The sequence below is a fragment of the Aythya fuligula genome, chromosome Z (genome assembly GCF_009819795.1).
Source record: "Aythya fuligula isolate bAytFul2 chromosome Z, bAytFul2.pri, whole genome shotgun sequence".
Taxonomy (NCBI): Eukaryota; Metazoa; Chordata; class Aves; order Anseriformes; family Anatidae; genus Aythya; species Aythya fuligula.
Genome location: NC_045593.1, coordinates 34,832,330 through 34,844,713, shown reverse-complemented (window position 1 = coordinate 34,844,713; position 12,384 = coordinate 34,832,330). Strand labels below are relative to the sequence as shown.

The window sequence follows — 12,384 nt, the reverse complement described above, 5'->3', positions numbered from 1 at the left end:
GAATTCATTCACTACTTCCTATCAGCAGACAGATGTTTATTCTTTTCCAGGAGAACGGGGCTCTAGCACATGTAAGGGTAACTTGGGAGGACAAATGTCATTGCTCCAAGCATCCATTCCTCTTTCATATTTTCCTCAGCTTTTATTGCTAAACACAACACGATATTGGTGTGGATTATCCCTTTGGTCAGTTGGTGTCAGCTGTTCTGGCTGTCTCCCCTCTCATCTTCTTGTGAATGTCCAGCCTATTTGCTGGCAGGGCAGCATGAGGCATAGAAAAGGCCTTGACTCTGTGTAAGCACTGTTCAGCAACGGATAAAATATCGGTTATCAACACTGATTTGTATCAACACAAATCCAAAACATAGCACCACATGAGCTGTCATGAAGAAAATTAATTCTACCACAGACAAAAACAGTATACATTTGTGTGTTAAAATGAAGAATTTCTCACTTCATTTCCAATTTGTTGTCTGGAAATGGGCTTTTTATGTTTATGTTGTTATACATGCATTGAGAGATTTGAGGAAGCCAATTTGATTTATATTAGCTAAAAGGAAGTTAACAGGGATGTGGAATTGCAATCTTTCTATATTACTGGTTCAAAATTTCATGGCAATATGTGTTGGGTTTTTGGAATCTTAACATTTTTGAGAGGTGACGAAATGTAAATACCTTTGCTTTTAGTTTCAGTAGCTTTGCAAAATACTTTGCTGTTTGTATATTAGTTATTTGTTAACTAGTAAATTTGTTACCCTAGTACAGTTCTGGATAGGATCATCGTAAACTACTGTCTTTCCGTGTACAGAGATTGCAAGTTTCAAGTGCAAAGAACACTTAATGACTTTGTAAATACTGAATAGGGCATTCTAATGCTTATGTAAAGTGTTTCATTTTATAAAGATAAGGATTTTGTATGGCATAGGCAGTGCTTCTTTAATAGAGTAATTTCATGGTAGAATATTTCATTTTTATTGAGTCCTGTGAGTGGTATAACTTGCTTTAAGTAATTACACCATCTTTAGATAATCAACACAAGTTGTGTCTGTTAGCATTGTTATTTAAAAATACAGTATAAGGGAACCAATTTTTTTGCTTGGAGACTAGTGTATGTAGGAAAAGAAATGGGAAATCATACTTCAGTCAGTCTGCAAACTCTTTATGGTAATAATAAATGGTTTTGCCAATGAATACATATTAAAGTTTGTTCTTGATAGCTTAAAACGGGTTTAATTTCAAGTCTTTAGGAGACAGACCTACGATTGTTTTTTAGTATCTACCCTTTAGGGGAAGTAGAGATTAGGAAAGTGAGTGCTTCGGGGTAATTATTTTAACTGAGCTTACTGGAGTTACCTGAATAATGGATCTGGTTCTAACATTTGTCTACCTAAATTTACACAGATTCACGAGGGGGGGGGGGAGGGAAGTACTGTTTTGTTTTAGTTGTGTTGTTTTTTTATTGATCAGTTTTCATTTATGGACACTTCAAATGACAGTGGCTTTTGGAAAACCGGATCTGTGTTACAGTGTATGACATACAAACATACAGAAAGATTAGTAGACAAAGCAGGTCTGATCTTTTCAGACCTTTGTTAATAGTGTTTGGCTTTCTCAGTTTTTAAGCTGCAGGACTGGGGACACACATTGAAGTTTGAAAAATTAAAAATAATTTGGGGTGTAGTTAATACTTCTGCCTGGAAGATGACATCAGAGCCCCATTAGGCTGATTTTTTTTTTTTCAAGTTTAGCTAAGAGTTTCTTCTCGTATAGCTTAGGGCACAGAATCAGTTGTCAAAAGTGTCTCTTTTGATATCAAATGAACAGTGAGACAATTTGGTTTCTATTGGTTAGGCTTTTAGGCAAGCATCCTGCAAAGTTCTTTCAATCTTCAAATACTAATTAAGCTTGAAGTACCACAGAATTCCAGAGACTATAGAAAGGTACATTCTACCTTTCACGGAAGTGCTTTTCACTGGAGAAACTTTGGCTTTAACAAAAAGCGGGTATTTTCTGAATTGACAGGGGCTAGTGTTTAGCACAGATTCAAAAAATGATATGTTTTTTTTCTACACAGCCATCTGGAATTAGCTTACTTCCTGCTCATTAAAAACGCTTGTGATTTTTTTGGCTGTGTGCCTTTATCTCTCAATTTTTATTCTTTTAATATAAAATAGTACACAATACAGAAGCTATGGAATTAAAACTGCTTTTAATGCTGTTGTGAAGTAATCATTTTATTGCAGTACTGATTAATTCATTACAAAAATATCACTGTATGCTTGTTAGCATTTCATCGCAAATGAAAAGTTTTATTTGCATTTTAAAGCTTAAGTAAAAAAAAATAATTAAAAAATAAATAAATATGTAAGATAAAGTTGTTAGCTTTAAAGCTAATGCAGGAAACCACTTCAACAGAGAGAAAGTATTTCATCTTTAGGTTTTATATACTATTCTTGGCTCTTTTAATTGATGTACTGTCAGAAAGATGGCTTGTGGTTATTGCTTCTGTTTGTCCAGCAGGAGGAGTACCATTACTACTAGAACAGAAGAAAATAATAATTAAATCATCTATGTGAGATAAGACAGCACATTAGTTCCTCTTTAGCTTTGTTTTTTTTTTTCAGAAGTGTATTCATAATAAAGATATCTACAAAAAGGTTTATTAGAATGAAGATCTATTAATTCATTATTTTAATTTTAATGTGAGTGAATTTTCTCCCTTGCACCTCTTCTTCCTTTTTGTTACTGCAAAACCTATTGTCTGCATGTTTTTTGCTTTTTTAAAGCTGACAGCCCGGCTTTGTTCTGTATCCTGTACTGTTATTATGGTAGCTAAGTTGACTGACTTTATAACCATACTGAGGCAGACATCCCATGTGTTTGAACCAGAGACTAGATAAATAGGTTATCATGTATTACATGAGGCTTCTTATGTACCCCTTTTCTAAGAGAAACATGAAATATCTTACTCTATTTGTTAGAAATTATTATATGTATATCATATTTCACTAAAGAAGCAAGATGGAATAAATGAATATCACTTTGTAAATGGAAAGTTATGAGGGTTTTTTGTTGTTTTCACTTTTTCTTCTGGAGCAGATACCATACTCCTGGATTCAAAGAATACCGTAAACCCTTGAAAATAACAAAATAACCCAACACTATAAATGGCAGGGACATCTGAAATGTTTTCATGTTTTTTTTTGTTGTTTTTGTTTTTGTTTTTTTGTTTTTGTTTTTTTGTTTTGTTTTGTTTTGTTTTTGTTTGTTTGTTTGTTTGTTTTAAAGCAGGGTAAAAAGAAAGTTGAATTTTGAAGCAATGATCTTATCATTTGTTATGATCTTGAGCTGACACTCATTGTTTTTGACCTCTCTGTTGTATGGTGACATAAACATAAAGTAACAGTCTTTACAGTCAGCATTAGCATTTGTCATAGGGATCATCCATGACTGCTGCTGAATGAATGTACAGTGTATGTTACGTCATGGGGCTGAGGTTGTTTTGCACTCTCCCATGGACTTTGTGTTTTCTGTGGAATGTTTTAGTATTATGCTATTAACATACAGATGCTAGATCCCATGGTTTGTAATACAGCCCTCAGTGTAATCCTACGCTTTACTATTCTGTGCATAGTTTCTATTGCAGGCATTTCTATGCATGTGTTTTAATAAGAAGCTGAGGATCCTTGCAGTTTTTCTGTATGGGTAGAAGAGCTAATACTGTATACTAATTTCTGTATGGCTAGTGGGAGCTAAAAACCTGATGTAACAGGCGACAAAGAGAGGGGGACAGGGCTGCCTAGGAAGCTGAAAAACAGTGGCAACAACCTATTTCACTGAAGATTAGACAAAGCCATTAGACTGTGGTGTATGCAAAAAGGAGAGAAGGGGGCCACCTGAAGTGCTGCTTTTATTGCTAAACCTGTGTGTGTTACATCAGTGGCCTTGTCACTGATGTCAGCCTGGCCCGGTATGGAAGAAAGCTGCTGTGGAACAAAATTCTATTTTGCCAAGAGAGAGTTTTTGTGTGATTATACTTGGTTGCTCAGTCTGTGTGGTTCTTTCTCTGAGCAGAAATAACGTGATTTTTGGAGAGTCAGGGGGGCAGGATGTCTCAGTACTCACATTACACTGACATGGGTGAGTCTTAATGGTGTTTGAACAAGAGGACATCTCGAAAATACACTGAAAGAGGGATTAGTTAATTATTGAGTAGTCTTGAGTGTTGATGTATGATAGTTTTGACTGGTTTTCTTAGCAGCGGATGATGCTTTTGTCAGTCCTGAGAAAGAACAATGAAAATAAATTGGGGTGAATGTTTATATAAAGCATCATCATCCTAAATATACAATTAGTGTCGTTGCTGTGGTTTAAATTAATTTCTTTTAACTGTTCTCTTACCTACTTTCATGGAATTCTGTTTCAAGGTAGAATTGTGAAAACAGCTGTTACTAAGGTCCGATTACAAGAAGACTCTGTGTTTCTGTAGGAAAATACTGTCGTCTGTACAGAGTGCTAGACTAGGACTCAGTATTGATTTCCAGGTCATCGTTGCCTCGCAGACTTTGGTTCCACTAGGGACATGTAATGGCTGGGGGAAAAAAATGTTTACAGTGTCACCTCTTCTCTTTAGATTTTCAGCAACCCCCCTTCTTCTGCTGTAGATGAATTTTTCCTTTAGGTAGGAAGGAAGGAAAGATAGTAGTATTCCTAGTTCTTCAGTATCAAAAGTTTTTTCTTTTCTGTGTCTTGGGTTAGAAAGGTCAAAGGGAAAATGCTAACTGTGTTTTTTACAGTAAGATTTTCTTCAGTATTGTGTGATGTCTTTTTTTCCTACTGAAGACCATGCTGAAGAGAAGGAAGTCCTTTGGAGTGTTGGGATGCTAAGAGATGTGTTGTTACAAATATTTTTGTGCTAATGGGGAAGTATGATATTAGATCCAGAATGTGACTGCACTATTGGCAGTCACATTTTAGTGTTTTCTGTCAAGATGAGTGTGAATACATTGAAACATTTCAGATACAACAAAGCAACATACCTATGAGGAGAAAATGTTTTATACCTAGTAGAATGTGGTGTCTTACCTTGTTTTTCTTTAAATGTTTGGAGAGATGGTTAAAAAAGAAAAAAAAAATCAGCATGTCTGGTTTTGAGATTATTTAACTTTGAATTAACTTGGCAGAATGAAAAAAAAAAAAAAAAAGGAAATGATGGGTGTGTTCTGTACATCTGTAAGAAAGGACATTCCTAATAAGAGCTGCCTTAACAGTTCAGAAAAAATGAGTGGGTTTTGCATTTTGTTTTTGTTTTTAGCTGATAGTTGCTGGTATCTTCTTTTTCAGTAATTGTTGACTTTAGTAGCCAGTATAAACGTTTTCCATGATTTGTATTTTGAACATTCAGGGAAATAACTTAAACATAAAATCAATTTTTTAAAAAATATAATTTGCTGTTCCCTGTTTAATTAAAATCCCATATTCTGATTGTAAGAGTTCCTCTTCTTAGGTCCTAGTGGCTGAACATAAAGAAGGAAAGTTCAAAAGCAGTAGGATTTTTTTTTTTCATTCAGTTCATTTTTATATTCTGGTTGTAATTTAAAGTTTACTTAAAAGGTTTTAATAGTTTCCTGCTGTGATCTCGCTTTTTTAAGTGGATGAACAGATGTGTACATTCAAAAGACAGCCCTGAGAACATAATCATAACTTACAAATAAGAGAATGGATGTGTTAACTCATTATCAAAGGGTAAGATGGGGTGTGAACTTGCAGTAAGTACATCTACAGTAATTGCCATGTGCAAATGTTTTCCTGTGTTAAAAATATGGTGCATGTGATACAGTAAATTCATAACCTCTTCTACCCTGAAGCAACCTGGTTGTGCACCCATATCCAAAGTCATAAGCAGCCACTTGAAAATAAGATTTAATAGGTGAAGATAGGTTTGTTGGATAATAGCCAGTATTACAGTTAGACCAATTGAATACAGACATTGGATTTTATAGGTACTGTCTTTAAGCTAGAAATGTAATTATTTTTATTATAAAAGAGATGGTATTAAAAAGAAACTTGTGTCTAGGAGCCAAGATATAGAAGCCTTACAAATTAGACAGTTTAACAGAATGGCTTTCTTATATTTTGGAGCTTGCGTGTAGCAATCTGACACCGTTTGAGGTGATAAAATAAGGAATAATGTGTCTGAGCTTAATGTATTCCCAAACCTTAAATACCCGAATGAGGTATTATTAGCAGTACGACACACACACACAAAAAAACAAACAAACAAACAAACAAACTGTTTACATGTATAAATAAATGATTGTTTTATAATTTTAGCACATAAATATATCAGTAATTTGCCACATACCTCAAAATCCAATGTTTGTCTCTAGCTGTAAGTCTTCGGGTGCAGCTCTTATCTGGTATTACCATTCAGTTCAAAGACTCTAATAAATTTTTAAATGCTAAAGTCTTTCTCCTTTCTCTCTCGTTCTAGGATGTTTTTGTATTTAGACATGAACTTGCTCTTCTAAGAGTATCTGCCTTCATGGGCCTAATAATGTTAGGTGGAATAAGTGGACTCTTTTACACTCAGCTAATGGGTATTTTCACTGTAAGTATCTAATCTCTTAATTTTAGAGGCATATATTAGTTTTATTTTCAATAAACATATTAAAAGTAAAAAAGAAGATTGTATTTAATGGACAATAGAGAAGCGTTTCTGCTATGAAGCACCTATTTGGTATGTGCTTTGTCAAGATTTCTTCTCGAAGGAAGTCTTAAGAAGCCTTCTAGGAAACAAGTGTGTAGTAACTCACCAATCAAGGGAATTTCCTGATTAGTATTAATAAAATTAACCTTACATTGTCCTGGATTGATAAAGTGTACAAGGTATGTATTTCCTGAGTTTTGATTCTCGTTTTTATTTTAAAATCTTATATGCGGTGGTCTCTGGCTTTGTGACAGTGAGGCCTGCTGATAAATCATGGATTCTGAGAACACAGACTTTTTGTTAAGTATTTTAATAAATAAGTTTCCTTTCATAACTTTTCAATTACTAAGTTGTGGAATGGGATTATGTATTCTGACTGTAAATTGTTACAGTCCAAATGCATATTCTATATTTAAAGGTACAGAAAAAAACTCTGTTTGGAAACGTTTTTCAGTTAGATGAATTTGATAATTTAATAAATATAAGAAGGAAGCTTTTGTTCCTGTAACATCCCTTTCTGTACATTAAAAATGAATCACCACTAGTGAATCCTTTAGAATTATATCGAGAATCCAAAGAATTATTTAAAATACTCCAGTGTTCAACAAAGAGAGTATATTAGTCAGACGTGGACATATCCAAAACAGTGTATGATCTAGCCTGCAAAACTTTTTTTTAGAAATAGTGAAGTATAAGATAACGGAATCTTTGTGACTACATCTGACTGAGATTTGCCTGAGATTTCATTTTGGTATTGTCATGGTTTACACAGTATTAATGTTTTAGGTGTATGATGGAAAAATGCCTAAGTGTATTATGTAATTCCTTTGTATGGAATAAAGGACCAAAAAAAAAAAAAAAAAAAAAAAGCTGCATAGTTTTTACTTCTGTTAGATAAAAACATATTTATTGTTTTTGTTGCTTCCTGATTTTTGTGTGTCTATAGCACTACTGTATTTTTGGCATCTTCTAGCTGCTCTAACAGACTACTTCCTGCACTTCCTCTCAATCACAGGTCTGTTCACTTTTGTGCCCCGTTATTGTGTCTGATTTCTGTTCCAGGGTCTAGCTGACAGGTTGTCACCTCCCTGTTTATATGCTGGCACACAACCTTTGTGTCCCTGTACATTAGTTTTTCTAATCCCATACTATGCCTTGCTAGGTATCTAGTTGAAGTGCTGCAGACGTCTGGATTCTGCTTCTTCTCCCTCTAGTGGGAGAGGCAGAAAATCAAGGAGCATTAATGTTCAAATGCTGAAATGTGGATGTCTTTTGAGTGTCTGTTAAGTGGATGTAGGAGAAGGAACAAAAAGCCATGTGTTTAGCACTATGCTAAAACACAGAAATGATGCAGGAGAAAATGAATAAAACAGAAACCTCCAGTTCTGTTCTGTGTGGACTAAATTCTGGCTATGGCCATCAGCATCTATCCAGATACTGTGAGTATACATGAAACAGTAACTGAGTGAAACTGATTGTCACACATGCCTGAAACCTGGGACACTTCCTAACACTGTTAGGCTGCCACCAACATTTCGGACTGTATAAAGTGCTGAAAAGTCTTTCTCTATGTCAGTTCTCTACTATACTGTAATGTATGTCCCATTGCACCTAGTGAGCTGTCTACTACTGTGGAATGGATATGAGCAAAAAATAGTATTTTCAAGTCCAACCTTCTTTTATGTGCTTAAATCATATTTCTGTGGATTGCAGAGCTGCGCTATACCTGAACTGTCTTGTCCTCTTTGTCAACCTACTTCAAACAAATACACCACAAAATAATTTCAGATGTGGATGGGCTCTGCAGTAGGACCTCTCACTGCACCCTTCCTGTAGTAGAGGAACTATTGTGCTTGCTTTTTATGCCTGAGTTTTTAGGTATGGGATTGCTTGCAGAAGTAGAAATCCATTATTGTGATCCCCGTTCACACCATGTGACTCCGTTGCACTGACGTCTAAAAGAACCTTCCAACCTATACTATTCAATTATTAGTCGTGTTCAACTGCTCAAAGTAAGCTGCGAGCTGCCTAGAAGGGGTTATTCAGTGCCATGCTCAGACTCCTCAGGTGTGTATCTCCAAACACAAATTGCACAGCATCCGTACTTCTGTGTTTGGATCCTCTGTAAAGAATTCCTCTGCAACCACTTTCAGCATGGTTGAGGGTGTGAAATTGGTGACCTCAGATGTGAGTGAACTGCCCTTGTAAGCTGCTGCTGTCTTCTGTAAGTTGTGGGTGTCTGTGGCTACACCTTTCTGTGGTGGCTAGAGAAATTGCAGGCACTCTGCACCCCAGCTTTAGTGTTGTTTTAGGGTTGTTAACTTCTGGACCACTGCAGAGGAATGGATGTGTAAAAAAGCAAAGTTACCTGCCCACACACAAAAGGCTTTTTCTTCTGGTTTCTCAAGATACATACTGGTGGTATTTGTTTATATGGAAAACAAAAACCGTACAGCTGAAAGGAACCATGGTCACAATTGAAAGTAGAAGCAATGGATGATGTTACTTAGAAGGATGCTGCTGAAACCATCACTCAAGTTTTTGAACCTTAATCTTTTAATGCTTTCCAGATCTTTCCTGCTTAAGTGAAATTGGTGGCTATGTACATTTTGGGTTATGTTTGGTTTTCTCTTGTTTTGGCAGTCACTATTCCACCCCCCCCCCCCCCCTTTTTTTTTTGTCAGTCACTGGTCTACAGAAATTCTGCATTTGTTTTTCCAGACATCAAAGTCAAATAGAAACCTTTAACATAGGATTTTTAAGTAAGCAGGATCCTGATCCCCTTCAAGTTACTGTCACCATCTACAACTGTAATGTTGTTAGTATTTGAGCCACTTTACTGTGTGCCTTCAGAGTGCCTTCAAAATTCTTAAAAGCTGCAGTTTGATTAGGGTGTGTTATCTTTGGTAAATTTACTAGTGTTCACCCACCCCTACATCTGAGTGGGAAAGTGTCTCGATGGAAGCAATGCTTTTCAAGTTCTGGTACACATCAATATTTAGACACATGATAATTCCAGTTTAATCAGTCACAAAGAGTTTAGCAACCTGTCATATGGGGAGCGGTCATAGAGGAAGATGCAAATTTTCATAAGATTTTCTCAATTGATAGAATGGATTTTATGCTAAATGTCCAGATACTCTTCCACAAAATTACCCTTTGTCTTCTGAAGGTACCCTGCCTTTTTCATATCCATGCCTTTTTTCCATACCAGCAGCATGATCCTTTTCTTCTTGTTAATTCTTTGATGAATATGGAATTGGCAGGAATAAAAAAATGCAGTCGTTTTGAGGAAATCTGCTAGTCAGGCATCTGATGAGGTTGTGCTTAGCCTGCAAGCTGTGTCAGAAAATCTGTCTGTACAGTGTTTGATTGTTAGTGTTGTAGTGTGGAGATTTGCTTCCCCTGTAAGCACTTCCCAACAATTTCGGCTAGTCATTGGAAAAGGCAGATGAGAGGGCAGCAGGTGCACATTGCACAGACAGTCCTCTGATGTGTAGAACTGCAAAACAAAATGGGTGTACCTGCCCCCAGTTCTGAGTGCACAATGTTGAGAAGTTTGTGTCCTCTAGAAGCAACAAGCTGTGATCACCTAGAGATAGTAATGTGTCCATTGTGTACTTTGTGGAGTTGCTGTTCAGGATCTAGACTTCCTGTATAAACTAAGCAAATTTTGGCTGTGGTGAGCTCTATTTAAAATAATGAATTAATTATGAAATTAGGCTTAATTTAGTATAAGGTACAGATCAAAATTTATGTAACAGAGGAGCACAGTCATCAAAGACTAGTAGTGCAGATTTGAGGGTAATTTAGAGAAAACTCAAACACTTGCAGGCATAGACATGCACAGTTAGAGCATTCATGTTACATTAATTGCTCTGCAGCAGTTCTTGAAAGCATGCACTTTAGAAATTGCTGAAGGTACGCAGATGTGTGCAAGAGATGTTGATGAGAATATGGGCCTTTTGAAAAAGGTGCAGCAGAGCAGCAGCTCTGTTTTTCATACTCGTACAGAAAAGCAGATAAACATTTTCTTGGTTCCTGCATTTGCAGTTTAATATCAAACCAAGATTAGTTCCACAGCTTCTGGATAAAAGTTGTTTTTAAATAATAGGGACAATCAACATTGCAGCTCTATGATCTACTTTGAATGATATATATGACATTGCTAGATGAACCTAGTGAGTTCAAGTGTTTGGGATTTTATCTTTGTTATTTACCTGTATTTCAAATTCTGTCAAAATTGCATTTTTGGAAGGACAAATAGACTCAGGATTTATCTAACTTTGAACTTTTTTTGTAGGAAAACTTTTTCATTCTCCATAATGTAAACTTGCAGGACCATCATTTAATTTTCCAGAAACCAATCCCGTAGTTTCTGTTTTGTGTCACTGAACAAAGTAATACAAGCAGCTAAGGCTAATTTTTTTCAGGAATGTTGGACATACCAATTTTAAAAACACACAGTTCCCAATTTTCCCATATCTTGTTCATATATAGAAAGTTTTCTGTTTACTGTCAGTCCCACAGAAGCAACTTGGGATTTGAAATTGTAATTTTCTTCCTTCCTTAGCATTATGGGTAATGAAAAACTAGTACCTGAAATAACACCTTCTTGCTTCAATATTTATGGATGGTTTCCACATTATGATGGTTCTGCTCAAATATAAATGATTGGTATGTAGCCTAATTATGAAGCAAGATAAGTATACGACTTCAGAGCACCTCTACTGACTGTTCATGTTTACAGAAGTAAAATTGCTATCAGTTAACCTTTTTGCCACTGCAGTGAGACAGGTAAAATTAAATGTATGGAATGAATTTGCATGAAATGCCCTTTGTAGATGGCATATTTCTGAGCAGAGTTGGTCTTTGCCAACATGAGCTATTTAACAAATTGAGTTATCCGATCTTGACAAGCTGTATGAAAGATCAGGAGTTTTTGTAAGATTTTAAGTAGAAATACCGGCATTTTCTCCTCTTTGATTTATTTAATTATTTTTTTTTTAAGTCAAAACTGTTGTCTAACTCATGTAATGGAAAGGATATGCCCCATATAGTTCCAAATGTTTGAAACAGGGCAGTACCTAAAAATAAGGACATATATTATGAAGTGCAGGTGATTTATTCTGCTCTGTGTGCTTGTCAAATACAGTGTTGCTGTGCAGTTGACTGAACTTCTGTGACTGTCATTGCATAACTCTGTGTTGTAACAGTAGATCCATTATGTAAGAGTTATTAAACTAAGAAAAAATGTGTGTAATCTTCTGTTATCCTCTTTCAAGTGTGTTCAACAGATTCTAAGATGCTTGGAAAGAGTGTTCTCTCAGGCAAAAATAAAAACATTTTAACTTGTGTACTTGTATTTGGCTCTTGCATGAAGGCTGTTCTTAATGCTGTACTACTTGCAAAGTGACTAGCAGACCGAGTTACCTAATATGCAGTAATCTCTCTGAGTATGTAAACCACCTTTTGTATTGTGGTATTTCTGCTGGGGTATCATGAGTATGCTATTTATATCTCATCTGGAGGTCCAGGCAACCAAAGAGCAGGGGAGGTGACTTCCCATAATGAGAGGAGAGCAGCTGGTTGGCAAAAACTGTCCTTAGAGGAACTTTTGACATGAATTATTGTCATGAAGAGAGGAGCAGCTGAGGTTGCCACTTTATACGAGA

The 12,384-nt window shown here is 35.8% G+C and overlaps 1 protein-coding gene across 1 annotated transcript in view; it reads left to right on the top strand.

Annotated features, from left to right (window-relative positions):
• Positions 1 to 12,384, top strand: part of ZDHHC21 (zinc finger DHHC-type palmitoyltransferase 21) — a 45,111-nt gene that overhangs the window by 20,506 nt on the left and 12,221 nt on the right. Inside the window, exon 7 of the mRNA XM_032205705.1 lies at positions 6,494 to 6,610. Within this exon, the coding sequence (XP_032061596.1) occupies positions 6,494 to 6,610 (117 nt within the window). The remainder of the gene's footprint in view (positions 1 to 6,493; positions 6,611 to 12,384) is intronic.